The sequence below is a fragment of the Tachysurus fulvidraco genome, chromosome 2, assembly GCF_022655615.1.
Source record: "Tachysurus fulvidraco isolate hzauxx_2018 chromosome 2, HZAU_PFXX_2.0, whole genome shotgun sequence".
NCBI lineage: Eukaryota > Metazoa > Chordata > Actinopteri > Siluriformes > Bagridae > Tachysurus > Tachysurus fulvidraco.
The window spans coordinates 13249035-13272504 of NC_062519.1; the positions used below are offsets into that span (position 1 = coordinate 13249035).

At 37.9% G+C, this 23470-nt stretch overlaps 2 protein-coding genes across 6 annotated transcripts in view; both read left to right on the top strand.

Annotated features, from left to right (window-relative positions):
* srgap2 (SLIT-ROBO Rho GTPase activating protein 2) overlaps positions 1-7726 on the top strand; it is a 91752-nt gene extending 84026 nt beyond the window's left edge. For 2 of the 4 annotated variants that reach the window (XM_027144343.2, XM_027144345.2), the window contains 5 exons: positions 1389-1468; positions 2006-2204; positions 2558-2707; positions 3011-3329; positions 4063-7726. In XM_027144343.2, coding sequence (XP_027000144.2) covers positions 1389-1468; positions 2006-2204; positions 2558-2707; positions 3011-3329; positions 4063-4506 — 1192 coding nt within the window. In that variant the 3' untranslated portion in view covers positions 4507-7726. The remainder of the gene's footprint in view (positions 1-1388; positions 1469-2005; positions 2205-2557; positions 2708-3010; positions 3330-4062) is intronic. The other 2 variants (XM_027144344.2, XM_027144346.2) reach the window with 2 other exon arrangements.
* Positions 7727-10456: 2730 nt separating this feature from the next.
* ikbke (inhibitor of nuclear factor kappa B kinase subunit epsilon) lies at positions 10457-22346 on the top strand. 2 transcript variants are annotated; one of them, XM_027144349.2, is made up of 22 exons: positions 10457-10617; positions 10877-10935; positions 11795-11895; positions 12032-12169; positions 13055-13190; positions 13543-13724; positions 14018-14178; positions 14675-14785; positions 15506-15685; positions 15849-16045; positions 16338-16396; positions 16504-16595; positions 17453-17554; positions 17887-17944; positions 18256-18368; positions 18667-18743; positions 18996-19035; positions 19121-19222; positions 19882-19978; positions 20174-20265; positions 21233-21304; positions 21389-22346. In XM_027144349.2, the coding sequence occupies exons 3-22, from the start codon at positions 11806-11808 to the stop codon at positions 21450-21452; spliced, it is 2163 nt and encodes a 720-aa protein (XP_027000150.1). In that variant the 5' UTR covers positions 10457-10617; positions 10877-10935; positions 11795-11805; the 3' UTR covers positions 21453-22346. The 2 variants fall into 2 exon arrangements, with proteins under 2 accessions (XP_027000150.1, XP_047661337.1); XM_047805381.1 differs by lacking the exon at positions 10877-10935 and having other exon boundaries at positions 10459-10617.
* Positions 22347-23470: the final 1124 nt, after the last annotated feature.

Sequence of the window (23470 nt, forward strand, 5' to 3'; positions counted from 1 at the left end):
GCATTAGAGTAAAGGGAAACTGGGCAGGTATCAGACTGTGCGTCTGCTCTGCTCAGCCGAGCCCTGGCAGGTCTCCACGGAGTCTGCAAGGAAACCATTATTACAGCAATGTTTTGCATGACTCAAAATATTTCAGGACCAGCGTCTACAAAAAATGTCGGTGTGTCATTGGCTCTGATCAACACACAAAGATCAACACTTTCTGAGATTCACACGTGGTTTCGATGAAGGTTGTTCATTTTCTCCTTGAACATCTCCTCTCTTAATGCCTCGTATCATCTAGTAGTATTCCCAACAGGCCTGCTGAAGTACAATCGAGATTGTATGTTTGAACACACCTTACAGAATCTTCCAAATAGTAATAATGAAAGTAAAAAAAGAGAGGTTGTAAGATTAGCATTTAGTTTTTATTTAACTCTACCCTAAACAATTTTACAGAACAAATGTTTACATACAGTCCACAAGATGCTGGCTTGAATTTACACAAGTGACTCATTCACAGATGAAAAGTTTACATACTCTGGATTGTTAATACAGTGTTTGGATGATCTGTGACTGCTTTTTGTTTGAGACTAGTTCATGTAATAGTTAGTGAGGTGATAATTATTTCCCTTGTTTATCCTGAGCTATTGAACTGCCCCTAGTTCTTCATAAAAATCTTTCAGCTCCTGCACGTTCTTTGCTTTTCCAGCATTTTCTGCATATTTGACTGCTTTCCAACAGCAACTCCATGTTGAGCTCCATCTTTTCACACTGAGGACATCTGAGGGACTTTGTAAATGTTTATAGATAGTTTGCACAAAAAGGCAAAACACTACAATTAGAGCTTAGGGGTGTGCAAACTTTTGAACAGGATGATCAGTGTAAATTATTATTATTATTTTATTTTTTTAAATTTAGTACTGCTGTTCAGAAGCTACAAAAATATTGCCCAGAAGACAAAATAAATAACAATTCACACAAATCATCCCGTTCATCTTAATTATTATCATTTTGCGGATTTTGCAAGGCGCGAGTGATGTTATGACTCCAAATGTGCTTGACTTTCTTACTCAAATCCTGCAACAAATCTCGTAAAAAGTTCACGGCAACAACACAGCAGGTTGGGCAGAATAACTAGAAACAGTTACCAGGTCTCAGGATACTCCCCAAGCTTTCCACAGATGTCCCACTGGGATTTCCCTTGGCGTAAACCTTCTCCTTTATCCTCTCGTATAACCACTAATTGCTGTATCCTGCTGTTTTTTACAAATGAATGTGATTTCGAAAGGATTTCAGCTACGTGATTGTGATTACATAGAATTGAGCTGGTTTATATCGTTGCTGATTTCTGCTGATGTGGTTTGTCTCGACTTGCGACTCAACACATTTTTTGCCTTCTGATGCAGTGATAGTCCACACAGCGAGCCCCCTCTTGTGGACGAACCTGCACCTGATACCGTCTCAGACATGCAGAACAGTGACGATGGTGAGTTTTAAAGAACACAAAGCATACTACTAGACAGCGTAACTACCTAGTTGTTTTGAATAGTCGCTGTAGACGTATTGTTTTTTTAAGGACTTTTATTTATGCATAGACTGAAATTATTAATATACAGTAAGGTTACAAAAATGCTAAACTATAAATGTCAGTCATTTTCCCTGCTGTATTTCCACTTTTTTCAGACATTTCTGTCGGGCTTGTTATTAAGAACGCTATCATGCTATCGTCATGTTTAATATTATAACATTTTGACTATTATTATTATATTTATTCCACCAGTAAGGATAGACAGGTGCTTCCTGTGTGCATTTTGCAAGTGTCTGGTTGTATTATTGAGATGCTTTTTTTCCCCAGTCTGTATACTTTGCATGGCTACAGCATCTTGCCTGCTGATGATGTAAGTGCTCTAACCTGCCTGGCTTCCTGAGCAATAATCCTGCCTCTCTCCTTCTCTTTTTTCCACCTCTTGGATTTCTTGCTCTCTCTTCTCCTGGCAATGCGTCTCCTGTGTCTGACACTCAGGCTCATTGAACGTTTCAGACTCGGACCCCATCGAGGCCATTGCGCGCTTTGACTACTCAGGTCGTAACAACCGGGAGCTCTCGTTTAAAAAGGGCGCCTCGCTGCTGCTGTACCACCGTGCATCTGACGACTGGTGGGAGGGACGACACAACTGCATCGACGGTCTAGTGCCTCACCAGTACATCATGTTTCAGGAAATGTAATGACTCTATTTCAGTCTATTTTTTATGTACTGAAAGCTGCTTTAGTTATATTAGAGAATAGAGAATAAAGAAAGGGGCTTAGAAGCCTTTATTATCGCCACATATACTGCTATGATACAGCACCTCTGGAGCAGGGAGGGTTAGGAGCCTTGCTCAATCTCCCAACAGTGGCAGCTTGGCAGTGCTGGGACTTGAACATGATCTTCTGATCAACAACCCCATGCCTTAACCACTTTAGCCACCATGGTCTCATAACAGTAGTGGTATTTCAGTTAGATACAGAAGCGATACGTTGCTTTGTTTTATGCTCTTAAATGACACCGCATGGTATGACATGTTACTCTCCCAGCGCGGATGGTGGCTACACAGGCCGAGGCAGTCCAAAAGCTGACCTAGAGGCACCTCATGAGGGAATAGAGGAGAAAGTGTCTACTAGAGGCAGTGCCAGCTCTCCCATTGGAGGCCATGTAGCTGATATCTATCTGGCCAACCTTAACAAGTAAGAGCCTTCTCATTTCTTTATTAACAGTGTCTGTGTGTGTTAAGACTCCGAGATGTGCTTAGGGGAGACTCAGGGTCAGCAATGGGTGGCTTACCTAGCAGAAAGACCAGCAGGCTTGTACAACACCAACCATACCCAGAACGACAGAAATAAACAAAACGTATGATTGTGTGTTTATGACCGAGTGCATGCGTGTGTTGTGTGTTTATGAATTGCCATGCTTGTCTTCCAATACAATCCTTTTCTTAAGATATCAGAAGGAATGAGAATAAACCTACTCCCTTTCTGCCTTATCTACAGGATGAGAAAGCGTCCAGAGGCGAGTTCAGTCCGCAGGACGTTCCGGCCGATAGAAGGCACTGTCGAGGGCTCGTCTGTTCCCGCGGGGGGTCTGAGAAGCTCTTCATTGTCCGCGGCTGCGCTGCCCAAAGAGAGTGCAGACAAGAGGCCGCTGAGCGCCCACAGCGTCCTCAACTCCATCACCCGGCACTCATCCCTCAAAGCCAAGGTGGAGAGCCCTCAGTTCCGCAGAGGCACCCCTGCAGGACGCTCCAAAAGTTTTAGTAACCATCGACCTCTTGACCCTGAAGTGTTCTCGCAGATTGAGCACAGCTCACAGGTGAGAGATTACAACTGCTGTATTTACTGTCATGCTCAGTACTGGGCTTAAAGCAATACAACAAGAATTTATTTAAAAAATGCACAAAATATCTCAATCGTAAGCAACATGAATTAGATTGCCAGAATCTTGTTTAGTCTTATCTGGTAGCACTGTGTAAGTGTAAGCAACAAAAAGTTCCATCATAATTGACAGTTTTAAATGTTCTTGGCCGCTCTGAGAGATGGAGCTGTTGTAAGAAAACAGTGTACATGATTTTATTGCACTCATGTTACATTGGCCTCTGATGCCATATAGAGTCCAACGCCTTTGCTCCCTGTGGCAGCTTCTCTTTGAGAAGTGCTAAGATGGACTCGTGCTTGTGGAGTAATTTCACGGCAGGTTGGAGTTGCATGATTGATCCAGCTGAAGGCAGCAATTTGTTTTGAGTGGTCTCATGCTGGATGAAGCTCAGGGAGCTTTTATATGATACTCATAGTGGAGGTTAGAGATTCCTCACCCAGCAGACAGCCAAACGTAATGGGCTCGGCTATTAAACCAGCGTATAGGGATTCAATAGGTAGGTGTACGATCATTTCCAAAAGCTATGATTTATGTCTGGAGTGCTGCAGAATGGAGGTGACAAAAGGAGACACCTAAAGATCTAAGTCAGAAGGCTTTCTAGCTGCCTCAAATAGTGTGTCAATCAAGCCAAAGATTTTACTGTTATATTAATGTTTTTTCTCTCCCTCAGGAAATCCAGGTGACCATGAGCACAGCGCTGAGCGAGCTGCACGACCTGGACAAGAAGAGCAGTGTGAAGCCAGCACCCGACGTGGTGCTCGACACTCTGGAGCAGCTGAAGAGTGGCGGAGCCTCCGAGCCGTCCAGCCCGCTCCACTCGCGCCCGCTTCAGCACCCGCTCCAGTGCCCTCTCCAGCGCAGCGCAAGCTCGGCCAGCGACGTGCCCTCCGCCTCACGCTCCATTAAGGGCCCAGCACCTAAGAGCCCTCTGTCCTCAGGAACAACGACCACTGCACTCTCTCCTTCCACTTCCACTTTCCGAGACAACCGGCCGCCAGCCACCAGACCCAAACCTGCAGTCTTCCCTAAAAGTAGCAGCTCCAGCGGCACCACCAGTATCCCTCCATCTCCGCCACCACCTCCTCCATCTACCGATAAATCTTGCCCGGCTTGAGAAATCCATCAATCCTTTATTGCTATATCGTGATTCCAAAATCCAGCCGGCTGTTTTTGATCCTGTTAGTGGAGGGATAAATAACTAACCACTTTTTATTCATTCATTATGGACAGTAACCTCAATTCTGAAATGCAGTGTGTGGATGTGAGTGTGTGTATTGTCTGTGTGTGGTCCACATGCACATGGTGGGATTTTTCAGCACTGTTTAAACCTGAGAAAAGAATTCTGTCTGGGTTGTAAGCGTTCTCGATCCCTCTTTATAGTTAAATCTAAGTTTAATAATATTTTTTTTAAATGGTTGTGTATTGGATTGGATTATTTTGGAAAATATGTAGCTGTGAATAACTCTCATGTCTCTCTCTCTCTCTCTCTCTCTTTCTCTCTCTCTCCTTTTTCTTTTTTTTTTTAACTCACTCTTGAGGGAGCTGCACTTGACGTGTGCCATAATGGAGACTGAATTTTTTGCAATACTCCTACAATGAACTCCATAGCATTCCGCTGGGGGAAAAAAGTATCTGTGTATTTATATGCAGCTATTTTTACGTACCGAAATCGTGTCCGTGTTTTCGTCAGGATAAGCGATGTTGACTTCTATACCCCCCCTTCTCTCATTGGATATACCTGCATTTGTAATTCAGGATCAAGCCTCAAGGTTTTCAGTATAAAAGGTTTTCTGTAGGAATTCTTCCAGCATGGCAACCTCCTTTCTTAACGATAACTGTTATAGTAAAACCTTTTTCAACACTGATCAGCAGTGATGTATAAATTTTAGCCTGTTTGCCGTGAACTATTATTAATCGTTTTTATCCGCAAGCACCTGGAAAGCTCTCAGGACAAAATAAATAAATAAATAAATAAAGAGTTGCATTTCGGCTCATTGTGCAATGTAAAGGGCAGCACTGAGAGATAAAGTCCAACTCTTTACCAGCTTTATCTTTGCACCGACTTCATTTTGTCTATTTGATTCAGTAGTAAACAGCTGGGTGGGACCTTGATCTTTTTTCTTTTCCCCTCTAAAAAAAAAAAAAAATGGAGGAGCTGCTTACTAAGTATTGTTTTTTTTTTTGGGATAAAAAAATTGCGAGCTAATAGTTACTCCTACATTCATTGCAAAATCACATGCCTGGGCAAAAGCGCCAAACATCCACGTATTGCTGATGCATGCAACTCATCAGTGTCACGTCAACACCAATCAGTCTGCATGCTACAAAAGGTATCGACGGCTCTGTAAACAAAAGGATAGAATCGATCACAAGGGGAGATAAGAAGCGTAATCAAGTATTAGGGTGAAAAATAAGACATGCAATTCATTTCTGTCCACAGAGCTTATGTCTTGGTAAGCTGTTTTTGTTTTTTTGTTTTTTTGCCTTTATACCTCACAACTTGACTCGAATCCTGAATCTATCCAGTTTCTTGCATGGTGCATAAAGCAAAACTGTACTGCTTCTCAAACTCTTTCCATTCTTATAAGCAGCTTCACCAGCACTTCTTAACAACCTGCTCGTCACATTCTTCTACGGTTTACTTCTCAATAATCAAACCTGAATCAAACATGACGTAATCCAGAGAAACCGCGGCTATTTCTGTGTGTTCTCTGTCTATACCTGAAATGATTAAGATTATAACTGGAAAAAAAAATACAAAAGTGAGGAATGTCTTGTACACTTGGTGACGTGTTTTGATGCAAAAAATATGGTTTCCTTCTGCCTTGCCTAAGTTTATTTACAATTCTCGTGGGTTGGTATTTGACCTCGAGTTTGCATCATGTGTATAAGTTGTTTATCTGTATACAGTATGTTTCTATGTATGTTTCTATGTATGTAAAGTGTAATCCAGCCTAATAGTGGTTATTAATTCATGCTTTATACAGCGGATTGGGAAAACTTTCATCTCTTCACAGTAGTTTACTGTGGATATTAAGATTTATTAAATAGCAGACATTTTTATTGGTCTTAATATGGAATTAAAGATGTTTGCAGGCTCCAGTCTGGGAGCAGGTTAATCTCGGAGTTGTTAGAGATCCTGTACACTTCATACCCAGGCGCTTTGATGGGTTGCAGCCCAAGATTGGATTTTTTGTGCTAAACCAGTCTTCTGCATGTTTAGATATTTCGCAGCTCTCTATCGACATGTTTCCCCAGGCCATTTTATCTATAAAAAAATGATCTGAGCCTCTTTTTGAGTTCATATAGTCTATGTATGCTTTTTAAGACTTTTTTTTTTTTTTAAACAAATGCCTTGAATTTACTATGTACAAAACGTGATGTGGTGGTCAGAATGTAAAAATAATGTTGGGTATGTTTTGAGTTTGGGAAGAAAAAAACAAGCATGGGGCCAGTTGATTTTTTTTTCTCTCCCCAGGGTCATGAAGGCCTGCTATTAAAATCCTGACAATAATTAGAAACGACTGGAAACGTTTCATTAATCCCCCCCCCCCCTCCCCCAATTAAATAAATAAAAAGGCAGAGAATTTTTAAAGGTCAATTCTTTCTAGGAAAACTTTTTTGATTTTTTTTTTTTTTTTTTTTTTTTGTGTTGTCTTGCCGTTTTCTACATACATGTCTTAACAGGTGATTAGGTATATGTCTGTGTGCTATGATCGGAAATTTTCTCTGTTTTGTTCCTAATACCTCATAAGGCGACTGGAAACCACATCGGAATGGAACAAAAAGCATTAACCTACATAGGTCATAATTAACTCATGCAAAGTGCTTGGTCTTATTGTGTAACTTTCTTTCTGTGCAGTTGGCTGAAGTCTCAGTTTACATGTAATCTTTCTATTTTCAAGTCTGCAATTTTAAACTCGATTCATATTATGAACTTGAATCTGCATTGTATGTTGGTGAACAGATTGAGCGAGGGTTTGCTTTATTTTTATTTTTTTTTAAATAGTAACTATTGTTAAATGTGTATTTCCTGTCCATTTTAAATCAAGGCTGTAAACTGTCTTGTCAGAGAGGTATTTATAGTCGTCAAACTCAAGTATCTGTTAATGAGAGAAACCTGTGTCCAGATGTACTTTGTATATACAATGGTGTACATTGCAGAGGTACATTCTTTCTCTTTGGTTTTCTTTTTTTTTTTTTTGGAGGGAGGGATTGGGTACAGGATTGTACAGTAATAGCAATAGTAGTTTACTCTTAAATACACCTTATATAATTCCATGCGTAGTTCTTGTAGTAAACATTTTTTTTTTAAATAAACCGCTTGCTATACATGTCGTTGACTTGGCTGAGTCTTTGGAATGTTTGAACATGAAGTCAATATAAATAGAAAACAAATACAAGGTTGGAAATGTAAACACTGGCCAGTATTGATTTCACATTCTATAAGTAATATAGAAGCCAAATCATAAATGTGCATCAAATATTCTAATCCACACTACATGATGTGAGACGTATCGGAGTTCAAAAGAGGAAAAAATTCAGTGGTGCATCTGTGACCAGGACAGCAAATCTTAATCTGTGGTGTATCTAGAGCCTCGGTGTCTATGGTAATGTCAGTACATCACTTAAAGTATGAACCACATCCAACTGGAGTAACTGTCAATGTAAAAGGATGCTGTCTGAAAGGAATGTCCAATACATATAAAACCAAAGCTGCCAACTTCGTGCAGAATTAAATACACACTCTGTTCTCTTGGAGGTCCACAGGTTGAGTTTTCATAGTCGGGCTGCTAGATTTAGTGACTCTGGTCAATTTCAATAGTGACCACAACGGATATCTTGGGCTGAGGACAATGTGAATCATGTATTGTTCTGTATGTATAGTCCAGTATGTGTAGTCTACCTGCACTGTCTTTCCCACATCCAGGAGAGTTGAGGTGTGGAGAATCTTACCACCTTGGCTGCAAAGAGTGAAGCACGGGTTGGATCACTGTTGGTTTGGTTTGTAGAATGATTGCATTCCTTAAGCCCACTACTTGGGATAGATGGGCATGTTAGTGACTAATTTAAATAATTAAATGTATTTGTATTTATCCCCAATGAGCAAGTCTGAGGTGACATTGCCGACTGTTTCAAGGAACAACTCCCTTGTATCCATCATTGCCAATAGAAACTGATGCTATTTTAGTTGCAAAAAGAGGCCCTACTGTATGCTATACTAGTTATTTAATTATTGGCTTCTAAAACCAGATCTTTTATTGCCATTGTCCAATCCCTTGCAGGTTCAATATGTATTTAACATAAAAAAAAACTGATATGAATAGAGTGTCATAGAGGCAGAGCAGGTAGCACAGGCAACTTGATTCTCAGCTCTGGTTACTGTCTATGTGTAAATTGTACAAACGTGTACATAGGATTTCTCCTACAGTACCTCCCAAAAATATAATAGTAAGTGAAATAACTCTAAAGTGCCCCATCAGTGTTTATGTATGTATGTATGTATGTATGTATGTATGTATGTATGTATCTATGTATGTATGTATGTATGTATAAATAAATGATTTCATGAAATGGGAGAGTCCCATTCAAGGTGTATTCCCATTGAAGGCCTTGTCTGCTGGTATCTTAACAAGCACGCTTTTTGATGCACCTAAATTATTTACTGCATTGTTGTCAAATTACTTCCTCATGTACTACCTTTGTCAGTCCATACACAGATCATAAGTTTAGAGACCACACTAACAACAGAATAGATTTAATGAACTTTACTGAAGTATTAATAATAATTATTTATATCATCATTTCTTGACTCTCTGTCAATAACTCTTTGATTGTTGCTGTATTTGTCTTGACACTTATGGATTTAGTACACGGGTCAGTTCCAATCTTCTTGGGTGCAATTTGGAGAATATGTTCACAGCTTCATCCAAGTTGGCAGTCTGCCGGTATAGGCCAATCACAAAAGTCGATATTACACAGCCAATATCACTGAATATCCCACTATGTATTATTATTACAATTACACTATATGGATATGTATATTATATTGTAGACTATTGAGTGAATAAAATATAGAAATCATTTTAATTAAATATATATGTATAACCCCTCCCCCCATCATTCAGAGCGATGCTTCACCATTGCTTTGAAAAGTGTATTGCGAGAACTCTCTGAACTCTCTGAACTGCACACACACACACACACACACACACACACACACACACACACACACACACACACACACACACACACTCTCTCTCTCTCCCTCTCTCTCTCTCTCTCTCTCTCTCTCTCTCTCTCTCTCTCTCACACACACACACACACACACACGTCCAGCTACAATAATGTATCATATTAATTTGAAACAGCAACCCAGAATATTTGTCACAAGCATTGATTAAAACAATGATAACAATAATCACATGAAAAAAAACGACTTAGCCCCCCCCCACGGGCTTGACTTGTGAAGTAGTTTTAATGTACATTTGTAAAAACAGTACATAAAATAGCTAAATAATTACATATTTACATAAATAATTACATACAAATCACATGTACATACCAAAATGAATGTACATACATGCTACTTTGACACACACTGCTTTGTCCAGTTGTCTTTAAACTTTATACAGGTCATGTTTGTTTGTTTTTTCACTGCAAAAAAGAGAGTTTTTATACTGAAATAGTGTCTATGTCCTGTGGCTATGTCCTTCTGGTCTGATGTCTTAATTGACATACTATGTGATTTGCTGCAACAGAAAATTAGAGTGTGTATAGATAAGGGACAGGTTTTTTGTTTTTTGTTTTGTTTTGTTTCAGTAATTGTAATAATAAAGTATCATATCGCCTATTGGCCAGTAGATGGCGGCAGACTCTAAAATAAAAGCTAAATATATTTTCACATCCGTATAGAAATCGCTGTTTATAATTATCCCAAATATTATTTTTTACAATATTTGAAATAAACTTGTTATTCTCTAGTGATATCTATGCATTTGCTTTATGTATCCATTTTGAGAAGGCTCCTTTAAACTTTATAAACGTGACCAACGCATACTGAATCTTTCCCCTAAACTCCAACGAGGAAGTTCCTGCCTGTCAAACTGAAAGTCTCTTTTTGTCGAAACATTGTGTACTGTACATTCGGTTGGAGGAATTTCTAAATCTCCATGAAGAAGCAGTTCCTAGTCCTGCCTCTTTATCTCGTATTCTATATTAAACGGTGAGTTTGATGTCTTTTATTTACTTCTTGGTTTCGATTCAAACAGAGCTCGAGGGAGCCGAAGGGAATCGACTCAGCAATTACAAAACAAAGCAAAATAAAACACTAGAATAAAACAAAAACCTCAAAATGTAGTAGGCTAGATTAGTTCAAATATCAAGTTGATCAAGCTTACTACACAACTACAGCTAAGTTACATATTTCAAATGTGATATTTCAGGCAAATGTTTGATTTGTTTGAGTTGTTTATGTTTCACAGTTCCAGAGTTTCCTCCTCATGTCTTGTTGATAGTGGCACTGACAAGAAGCTGTAAAAAGGTACTTTATACAATGTAATTATTTGTGTTTTTATTGTATTTACCTGTATTTTTGTTATCTGTTATCATACATAGATTAACTATGCCTCAGGTTGATGAATGACATTTACAAAATGATGTCAGCAGATTGCTTGAACATCAGAATGTGCATGGAATGATTATTAGGACATATACTGTGATGCAAGAAAAATTTCAGACATGTTCTGACAATAAAGTAACATATCATATCATTATGACAAGAACATAAAATCTTTTTTGTATTATTATTTTGTATTTTATCACTTAATCCAAGTGGTGTTGTTGTTTTTTTCCTTATCTGAGTGACTGAATTATTCCTTGTACAACCAAAGGACAAAAAATTGTCACTTTTTAAAACATTTTCAAATATTGTTTGAATGCACAGATATGTTTTGTTGGATTGTTTGTTTTGCACGTCGTCTATATATCAATCACCTTTTTTTTAAACTTACTCGATGAAAAGAAAACTGGTGAGTGACTTCTGACTTGTCTCTTGGACATTACGCATTAACTATATGGGATGTTGTATAATTAATAATCAATGTAATCAAAGCAAATACATGTGATATAAGAAGAATAAGAAACTAATATAAGGAAAATAACTAGTTATATTATGACATTTAATTATTGCTAATAAAGCAAAAAAAAATTGTTATGCATCAAATGTGTGGGTGTACTATTTTTTTTTTTAATAAATATATTTTTGAATTTATCGAGTATATTTAGAAATGTTGGAACATTTTCAAAAACAGCATAGACACATTAGATCTATAGAATATAGAATATCCATATATGATATTCTTCTCTTATATAAAGTAAAATTTCTGAACTCTTTTTCACAGGAAAAACAACAATGACAACAAGTACAGAAAACCATCTTTGGTCGACTGAAGATATTCTCGGTCAGGGTGCGACTGCGAGTGTCTTTAAAGCACGAACCAAAGTATGTCTGCCTCCGGACACTACTCTCTGATGCTCTGGGACATTTGAGAGATGCATTTGTTGTTTTGACCTATATTTATATTGTGTGAGAAAATGACTCAAACATTACGCATAATATATATTTTTTTCTTTGAAAGAAAACAAGTGAAGTGGTTGCGGTGAAGGTGTTTAACATGGCCAGCTACAGCAGACCATATGAGGTACAGATGAGGGAGTTTGAGTTGCTGCGGAGGCTGAATCACGTCAACATTGTCAAACTCCTTAGCATAGAGGAGGTGGGGAATCTGATGTTATCTCAGGAACATTTTTGTTCTGTCGTGTAAGTGTGTAGGCATGCGTGTGTTTGTGCGCCTCCACCTGCCTGTCAGTTTCAGTGTGTCAGTTACAGTGTACTACTTCTCACACCTTCCAGAGAACCACGAGCAGGACCCTTAACCCTCTATTTTAATTGATACAATTTATCATTTGTTGTTTACTTTTAAAGTAATTGTATTGGGCTTATTTTAATCTTAGTAACAATTATGGAGAAGGACAGAGATCACTGATAAACAGTATTTGAGAGATGCACGCTGACTTAGAGGTTAGCACGTTTCAAGCCAAGTGAAGCTTTTATTGTCATTTCAACCATATGTAGCTGACGGAGTACTCCGTGAAATGAGACAAGGTTTCTCCAGGACCATGGTGCTACATATAACAACACAGAGCTAAGGACTTAAAGTAAGTTAGTCCTAGACACATAAATTGCATCTGTGCAACCTGGTGCAAGACACTACAGGACAAACAAAAACATCACGGATCAGTTTATTACTATACTGTACATTGCGTTGTAGGCTGATTGGCATCTCTAAATGTTCTGTAATGTGTGAATGGGAGTGTGCCCTGTGATGGGATGGCACACTGTCCAGGGTGTCCTGTCTTTTTCCCAAGAATCTCCTGAGACTTTAGGATTCCCATGAAATGATGTAGTGTAAGTGCTACAAAAAATAGATGAAGGAACAGATGGATGGATGGATAAAAAATAATTAAAGTATTTGCACCCACATGAATTAAATCAAAGCCAAAATCAAGTTGATTTCTGTGCAAAACCTTAGCCTGTTATATACCAAATGTTTAGATTTTTTTTTTTCTTTGTTAATCTCACTATGAATGTTTTCATGCAGATCCAGGCGAACCCCAAACAGAAGGTTTTGGTAATGGAGTATTGTTCAGGAGGAAGTCTGCTGAATCAGCTAGAGGAACCTGAAAACGCATTCGGACTCCCTGAATCTGAATTCCTTATAGTGCTGCAGTGTGTAGGTCAGCATTTCTCTTTCTATACATCAGACCTTTAGAGATACAAAGAGTACGAATGTTAATAAGAATAGTTCAAAAGTCCTGCATGTGCTGAAGGGACAGCCTAGATAGATGGATGGATTGATTGATGGATGGATGAATAAAATGGATAGATAGAGTCCAGAGCAACAGGTAAGGAAGTTTTTTTTAAGTATAAACTGGTTCAGTCTTTGAGTCTTTATGGTTTATTCAGGTGAGTCCGAAGAGCAGAAGAACAATACTAGAAGTTGATTCTTGCTCCATATGATATGAACATAATATTACACATTTTTAAAAATGAAAGGAATTGTTCATCATCCTTGGTTCAAATTTGCAGCTCAAGGAATGAACCATTTGCGTGAGAATGGTGTGATCCACCGAGACATCAAGCCAGGCAACATTTTGAGGCAGGTGGGAGAGGACGGAGGCTCGGTCTACAAACTAACAGACTTCGGAGCCGCTCGGGAACTCGAGGATGATGAGAAGTTTGTGTCCATCTATGGCACGGAGGAATACCTGGTGAGAAAGGGGTCGACATTTAACCATGATTCGAGTGACACGTATTTGATTTTATAGTTGTATTCATTTTAGATGAATTGTATTATAGTGATATTACAGTCATTTTAGTCACATGACCACCATCTCGTAATGGTATCCCGAAGCTTATGAACAAGTTTGAGGGCAAAAATTCCTTTATTTGTTTGTTTGTTTGTTTGTTTGTTTGCTGTGTCCAGAGGTTTTGTATAATTTCAGACAGCACATTTTGGAGATTTTTTTTAAAACGGTGAAACAGTTTTTTCTGTCCTGTGCAGCACCCAGACATGTATGAGCATGCAGTTTTGAGGAAGCCTCAGCAGAAGGCCTACGGAGTGACGGTGGATCTGTGGAGCATTGGTGTTACTTTTTACCACATCGCGACCGGCAGCCTACCTTTCATACCATACGGAGGACCACGTAGGAACAAACAGATAATGTATGGGAGGAAAAGAAAATATATATTTTTGTCAAAAAAGTGATTGCCTTATTTGCTGAATTAATGATAAAGCTGAACAGTTAAATGTAAGGAGTATTAACTGCTGATAAAATATTCTATATATTGATGACAACTAGTTTAAAAAGGAAAAATATACAAGCAGGATACATCTATGCATGTCTCACAAAGACCTCAAGATAAATAAAGCTGTTTTTGCTGACCATCTAATATTTCTGCATAGGAACACTCAGTAAAGGCGAAGTGGCACACTATGGGTTAAAAGCTTCTGTTTTTGCTGAAATCCTAAAGCTTATTTTGTTCCCTTATCAAAATAAGGGAATAACCTTTCAAAAAATCTGTGAATGTTTTGAACTGCTGTTTATTGAAGATGGGGATTACCTAAAGGGGATTTCCTGAAAATCTGCTCAACATAACCCTACTATTTACAGTATACTTATTTATTAAAGCTTTTATTGAGTATCTCATTTGATCCTAGGTACAAGATCACCACAGAAAAGCCAAATGGGGCTATTGCAGGGGTCCAGAAGGTAGACAATGGACCTATAGAGTGGAGCTTTGGTCTTCCCCACTCCTGCCAGGTCTCAGAGTAAGTATATGCGCTGTTATAACCGTACAACCCGGTGTCACGGCTTCCTGTACCTCATCGTAGGTGCTGATAGTTTCACCTGTTTGCTTAAATTGATCATTTGAATTTGTTTAGAGAAACTTCTAGAGCACATTGCATCATACAAAATACAGTATACAGGTGTTGGTGGTATGTAAAGGTGTTACTCCTCTCTAACTTTAGATCTGAAAATAGGTAATGTTAAAACGTTGGTTTTTTTGTTTGTTTTTTTATTAACAGCTAAATCACAGGTATGACAGATGCACCTCATAATGTAAGACAAATAATAATAAATGGAATTTTTTTAAAATCAATTTTACGAAGGAAACATGTACCCGTCAATATGGTGACACTTTCAGGAAGTATTACATATTTGACATAGATCGACAGACAGATAGACAGACAGACAGACAGACACAGAGCTAGACAGTCCTGCCATTCGTGTTGGCGGCGGAAACTTTGGAATCGTTTCTTTATAACATTCGGTAATTTATTAAAACACCTGGAATACATTTTCAGAAATATTTTTATTATCTTCGATCAAGGAACATTTTTATTTAAATTCCTACTGTATGTTTTGGTCTTTCACATAATCTAACATCACCCCTTCCATGGAATGAACCTGGAAGTAATATTTTTCTAGCATTGTTATTCATTAGCTATTAAGAATATTATTGTTGTTATCTTTTTATGTCATTTCAGGGGTCTGAAAATGCACCTGGTCCCAGTGCTGGCCAATATCCTGGAGGTCAATCAGGAGAAATGCTGGGAGTTTGACCAGTTCTTTGCTGCTACACTGGACATTCTCCAACGTGTAAAAGTACATGTCTTCTCGCTTCAGCAAGCCACCGCCCACACCATCTACATCCACTTTTACAACACGTTAGTGCTGCTACAACTGCTATGATCTTTACCTCATGTAGTTCCAGTTATTTAAATAAATGAGTATTTTTCTACCAGAGGATTCTTTCTTATGTGCAAGAAATAAATATCTTCGTCTAGTATAAATATCTACGTCAAAACGTGTCTTTTTGTTTTGATTTAGAGTTGCAGTCTTTTTTGAAGAAGTCCAGGCTCAGACAGGGATTGGAGCAGAAATGCAGCAGTATCTGTTCCAGGGTCACTTACTCATGCTGGAGCCCAGCATGAAAGTGATCAACCTGCCTCCCACCTCTGCAGAGCGACCCGTGTTTCTGCTCAGCAGACGAGCTGAGAAAATCGCGGCCCTGCCTCCTAGAGAGCGTGAGAACGTTTTTGATTGTTAATAATAACTGGTTAATAATCTGCAGTGCACTGTGAGGTATGTTGCATATGTGATACGACAAACGAATACGATAGATGAAGTGTTTCTCATTTTATTGTGTAACATGAGATGAGAGGGAAAAAAATCATCCATCAGATCTTTCCTCAGAGTTAATTTCTTTTCAGTTTCTTGAACTGATAATAGATTTTGGTTCTGCTTATGTATCTGGGATTCTAATCTAAGACCAAGCCAATCCCTGTCTCTCACTTTTTTTTTTTTTTAATGTTCTAGCCGAGACCCCGGCTTTACCCTCAAGATTTGACATCGTGGCCGACCACACTTTCTCAAAGGTAGCAAACAAAGCCTGCTTTGTACCCATCGTTGCATTTAAAGCCAAAATAATTATTAATCTGCGACTAAACATCTAGCACAAAAACCTTATTGTTTTTCTCCACAGAACCTCGTCGGAGTGATTCACCAATTTCTCCGGACGACGCGACTCCTACACAAGCACATAGACCTGATACTGCAGGGATTCTACGGTTACATGTGAGCGACATATTTTGCAGTATGATGTGTTTTTAAACATTTACAGTCATGTGATCTGTTGCGTTTTTTTTTTAAACGAAATTTCATACATCCACCTCACATAATTATCCAGGTAACCGATCTATTGAAAGCAGTGCAGTTCATCAGATCATGCAGATACAGGTCAAGAGCTTTAGTTCATCTTTTCATCAAACATCCGTACAGAAAAAAGAATTGTCTTTGACAATGTAGTGCTTCCTGTTCTTAACCGACAGGAATGAAACCTGATATAGGCATCTGCTGTTTTTGCCAAGCTACGTCATATTCCACCAGGGTTGTAAACAATGTTAGGCCTTCTGTCAAACCTGAACCAGTACGAATCAAAGCCATTTAAAGTTTGATGGTTAATGCATACTGCTGTGTTTAGAAAATTCTATGAGATGCTTGAAATAGAATAAAATAAGGATTTATTTTTGTCACATATACATTATAGTGTAGTGAAATTCTTTTTACATCAACCATGATACAGCACCATTGGAGCAGAGAGGGTTTGAGGGCCTCGATCGAGGGACCAACAGTGGCACAATCAACCCCAAATCCTTCAGTCAACAATCCAGAGCCTTAACCTCTTGAGCCTACAATCCAGTCCAGAGCCAAAATGTTCAAACCAGTCTATCCTGGCACAAACCATCTGCATGATTTTATGCATTGTGTCACTGTCACATGATTGGCTAACTGCATCAGAGAGCTGGTGTGAAGATGTTCATAGTAAAGATACCAGTGCATGTATACATCAGTGTAAATATCTTAGAACAGGGAATCCAGATTTCTGAACGTTCTTATAACTTTTGTTACCGGTTCTTTTTCCTTGTTTGCAGTGAAATCGTTCGGACTGAATGCAATACCACGACACACAAAATTGCACTGGTGAATATGAAGCTTCTGTCCTGCCTGAACACAGAAGAAACACTGGATGCACTGTAAGGGCACGTCATATCATGCTCACAAACTACTAGCTTGTAGATATGTGGTAGAAATTCTAATAAATAAATAAACAAGGGTATGCAAATTATAACTTCATAGCCTTTGAAGTGTTATGCTAATGTAATGTGACAACGTGTGCGCTAGTTAAATGCATTAGTGCAAGATGATGACAATAAACCAATATATGATTATTATCCCAGACATGACATCTCCTGGGCTTGTGATTTGTCTGCCACTTTGTACTACACCCAGTTTTACTATAATGATTGCTATAATGGCATTTGCTAACCGAATCGTTTAAATATTCTTTTAATCTTCTGTCCTGCAGAACCCAGGTTCCAGTGGATGTTCCAATTTCTTCTGACAACATGCAGAAACTCAGATTGGTAAAAATCATACACAGATATAAAATATATGTTAGAGCTAGAGAGGTGAGGATGCAGTGAGGATGCAATAGTAGACTATGACAATTCATATTTTTATTGAATCTAAATATATATATATGGGTGTGTGCATGTATATATGTATATACTGTATGAGTGTGTGTATGTGTATATATATATATATATATATATATATATATATATATATATATATATATAATGTGTCTCTTGTGATCGTGTGTAGTTGAACAGGAGGAATATATAAGCAGTTTATGTTTTTGAAGATTACGTTTTGTGCTTTTTTTTCCCTCCAGATCCATGAAAAACTACCTGTGTATGGCAACGGCCTCAGAGAAATCCAGGACAAACTGCAAAATCTGCATCTGGAAATAGGCAAACACTCCAAGACACATTCTCAGGACAGATGGTACGCAAACAATAGATCATCATAAGGCCACAGTGTTTTACAGCTGAGGGCAAACGTTAAAATGTTCAGGTTGAAATTTGTTTACACGCTTACATGTTTACTTACAGGTTTAATTGTCTATACCAGAATTCCAGCGGGTTAAAAATGAGCATATACTAAGTTGATGATCTCTTTCAAAAGCACGGATGATTTCAGAGACTGACATAATGGGATTTAGGAGCTTCCGATCGGTCAGTTGAACAATGTTATGGACGTTTAAAACGTTCCATTGACACGCATCACCTTATGTTTCATGCAGCATACAAAAGATGGAAGTGCTTCTCGAGAAGATTTTGGCTGTACATCGGCAGTACCGCAAAGACAAACATACCGGCAGTGAGTGTATACGTGTTCGTATCAGTAGTATCATGTAGTATGTATGTGATGTTTAAAATCAAACAGTCGTATTACATTTCAAAGAATCAATCCAATTATTTTTAAGCTGTGTGTGTCTCTCTCACCATGCTTTTTTCTCTAATTAGCATCATTAGATAGAGCAGTGAAAACTGAGTCATTATTAAATTACTTGACCAGAGAAAAACAGATTACGTGGCTGATTAAAGCCTATTCTCTCATTCTCTCCTTTAGAGCTCAACTACAACGATGAGCAGATTCACAAGTTTGAAAAGTGAGTATCGGATGAGTAATAAACAGCAGCATGACGTTGTGTCTCTGTTTTTTAACCACGAGCGTTCGCTGTGCTTCCTGTGTAGGATTAATCTGTCGGTCTACATAAAGAAGGTGAAGGCTCTGTTCCGAGACGAATGCCTCCAGAGGTATCAGGAGGTTTTGGCAGCAGTAGTGACATGGAGCAGGTGACATCACACTCATTACATCACCACTGTTTATTTGCTGATACCACAACAGATATGATTAATCAGTATTATAAAAATACCCCGTGTTGAAATGTGTGTATCGTTGAATTGTCCAAATGCAGAGTCAAAACATTAATGCCAAATAATCAATCAATCGATCACTTCTAAAACCCGAAAAGGAAGGTTTCCTTTGATTTGTCTACAAATTACAAAAAAAATCCTTGAGGAATCTACAACATATTACCTCACAATAACCTCAGAGCACTTTTTAATAATGCTCTCAAAAACTCTTACTGTAGCTGTCTTCAGTTGTCCTCTAAACTCTCAAATTTAAAAAAACAAAACAAAACAAACAAAAAAAACTAGAGGAACTGCTTTTTTTATTAATTTATTTATTTCTTCCTTCAAAGAAAGTAGGGGAACCGATTCTTTCTCTTTTTTTCTTTTCTTTTCTTCTCTTTTTTTTTATTTTATTTATTTATAGCCAAGTGCGTATAGTGACGATGGATGTTGTGTTTTGCACTTGATGCCTATAAATGGAATGCAGTGTGAAATATGGTGTGTGTTTGTGTGTGTGTGTGTGTGTGTGTGTGTGTGTGTGTGTGTGTGTGTGTGTGTGTGTGTGTGTGTGTGTGTGTTTGTGTGTGTGTTCACCACAGTGTACTCTCTGACATCCAGTCAAAGTTAGAGCACTTCAGCAGTTTCTTCTTACAGCTAATAGGGGATCTGCAGATGTGTGAGGGAGAGCAGACAAAGGTCGGATATTTATCTCCAAAACCTCTCACTTCTTGCACTGTTTTTTTTTTTCTCTTCCAATGAATTCATGATAAAGCACATGTACTAACCTATCTATGGCAGACGTGGCCAGTGATGGAGAGATTCTATTTAAGAAGAACATTTTATTCAGATAGATAATGTGTTTGGTGAATAAAGCCCATGTCGTTTGTACAGGTTTTGGACAGAGCGTTGGTCATAGCACTTCAGAGACCAGCTGGAGCAGGGGCCAATGATGGAATGAAGAGTCGAGAAAATATGATCCTTAGGTGGGAGTATATTAGGGATTAAGTATTAGGGAACAGCTTGTTACGGTGCACTACCACTAATTTGATTGGTCGATCAGAATCACAAGAATGCCTGTATTTCCCTTAACCGCACTGGGACTTTTCACTGTGTCGATCACTCTGCTAGTCTGTTCACAATTTAAACTTCCTGGTTCATATGAGTATACTACAGTAGTGTTAGCAACATCATTAGCAGACTGGGCCAAAGATATTTTTTTATTAAAGTGGAAAGCTTTTTGACATTTAATATAAAAAATAAATAGATAAACAGTAATTTTACCAGATCAAAGTACAAATCGTTGTGTCCTAATTAGCCAGCCCACGATTGTGAATGTGTTATTGCTTCATTGTCTTATAATTATAGTGTTATACTAAATATCGGCACTGTTATGATTACCTACTGCCAAATCACAGCCATGCTGATATTTAGTATCATCGCATGATTGCAATTGCAATATATTGTTAAATAAAATAATTCTAATACAAAACCAGTAAAATATTCAAATTAAATAGGGATTTTTTGCCATTTGCTTGCCAGAAAGATTCAAAGGGGATTTTGTTAAGGCTAGAGGAATGCATCGTGACTGTGATCCGATTGGAGATGCCAAACAATCGTAACCATGTGGTCACTGGGGTTTATATTAGGTTTTAAGTTTATTTATTTAAGAAAATTTATTTTCGAGAATACGACCAAGTAAATTTGTGAGAAACACAAACAAACACAAAAACACGCAGACAGGGGCTGATGTAGCTGGGGTTGAGGAACTATCAAAAAAAATAAAGAATTAAAAACAACAGGCTTTTAACACAAAATGGGAGTGGATTTCTGATTTAGGCCACTCCCATTTGGGGTTTAAAGCCTAATGTAGATATCTTCTTTACAGACAAGTTTACATGTACAGGCTGGTTAAGAAAACTCAAATTGATATGTGGTGATTTTGTATTTCAGGATGAAAAGATTAAGGGATGAAATGGAAAAAGTGGCTCGAGAGCTGCAAAACAACAACCAGATAATAGAAAGGTATCTTCTAAAACCATAGGAGCAACCTTGCTATTAATAAACAAAATCTAAATTCTGGCATGTATGCTTCTTTGTGTGTTTTAGTCTCAGGGTTTTCAACTCTACGCTGGTGCTCGAGCCTAATTTACCACAGCAACAAGGATCATGATGTTTCTTGGAAAAGGGGGATGCACACAGGTATAAAGAAGCAGGTGACAGGAATACAAGATTTTTTTAACCTGCTGTGGAATTGATTATGGGCTGCTGACTCTCTGGAGAAGCTCGCATCAAGGGGTGTGCCTCAATCAACTCCCAAGCTCCCTAGGTCATGAATATATACATGATATACATGGCTTGGGGCACTGGTAAGGACTCTGGTTCACTACACGTTGGGACACAGATGACTCAACTTTTTATGTTGTTTAAAGTAGTTTATGTAAAAAAAAGACTACATTTTGTTTCATCATATATCCTTACAACGTTTTGAGGTACTGTAGTACATTTTCTTTTTTAAATCATGGTTATAGATTATGCAGAAAATTTTTTATACATTATACAGTAGAATTTCAAATAAAGTTAAAAACTGAGTTATTGCGAGCTACAACAACAATAAGTTACTTAAATTTGTAGATAAAGTTGGCTGAGAAATTGTTAATCATTTCCTCAAGCTGAGAAGCTTCAGACAACAGGGTGTCATTTCCATTAAGGGAACATAGCGAACGTACAGTAGGTGCTCCCTGTTCTATGTTGTGAATTGTGAGATGTGATTGAAACAGCTCTTGAAATGGTCAATTCACAGCCCACAAGAACACCTCACTATTTATGTGTGCATCTGTGCAAATGTCTGTCCAGTCTTATCATCACCACCATTATTATTATTATTATTATTGTTATTATTATTATTATTATTATTGTTATAATCATTATTATTATTCGTAGTAGTAGGTGTTAGTATTAACCAAAAATATGATGTCATCATTTAGAACCTGTTTCACTTGTCCAACTCTTGTAAATAATTCAAATAAAAGTGCCAACCATATGAATAAAGGTGACTGGAAATGTATATGACCTCAGAAAAGTTTTAGCACACCAGCACTTCTGCTGAATCATCTGAACATAAACTGCATTAAATATTGATGCCTGTGTTAATTTAGCTCTTACAGCGTGCTGGTTATTGCTCAGAAGCGTATAAAGTAAAATATTAGGTACTAAATCCGTATTGGTCTAATGGTTCGTGCTCTGATAGATGAGTCTGCAGTGTGGCTCTGTTTAATTAGGCTCTTGATCCACAGAGAGGAGTGCAGGAAGAGGAGTGAACTGTAAATATAGAAGGAAATGTGCTGTGTTTAGATTTCATAATGGAAAAAGCAAAATACACTGTACAATACAGACAGTAAAATGCAGTACCGTTGACCATTCAGTCCACCCAGGTTATCAGTGGAACATCGAAAGTAGTAAACACAATGTCCAACGTTTATCTTGAAATATTGTTTTATTTTAAGTAAAGTATTTTAATCTAACCTTTGGTATATATACTAAGACATATTAGTATGAAAAAAATGTTTGTTTCATTAAAAAGGGAAAGATGCCAAATGCAGGGGAAGTCCTGTGGCTACTGGGGAAATTACTGCGTAGGTCTGAAACACTCACTCAGGCCACAAAACAACATACTAAGCGACGTGAAAACACCACGTCACTAGAGGCATAATGCCATACACTGTGTTACAAGACAAATTCCAAAATAGGATATCAAAATAGTAGTATTTTTACATGCACGTTAAGTATTCTAATGAACTTTTTTTTTTTTTGCTTGATTAACTGTTCTTGCTACCTTTTTAAGGTATCCCTAGAGGAGCAAACCAAAGAGCCGTTTGAAGAATGGTATAGGCTTATGATGCATCTATATTCTCTGTTAAAGGGAGCATATGTGTAGAAACCTACAGTACAAAAGTGTGATAAGAAAATAAGAAAAGATAAGAAAGCCATAGCTGATGGCACTTAACTATAAAGACATATAAGAGGACACTGTTTTGGTCTAAAAAAATTGATGATTGATGAAAGTTGATTCAGGACTGAATCTTTTTTGTAGTGAAAGACTCTTCAGAGGTGAATCAGTTCTTTATAGAGTATACTGTAGGTACACTATAATAGTTTAAATTCTAGATTGGTATTCATTTATAAATTACT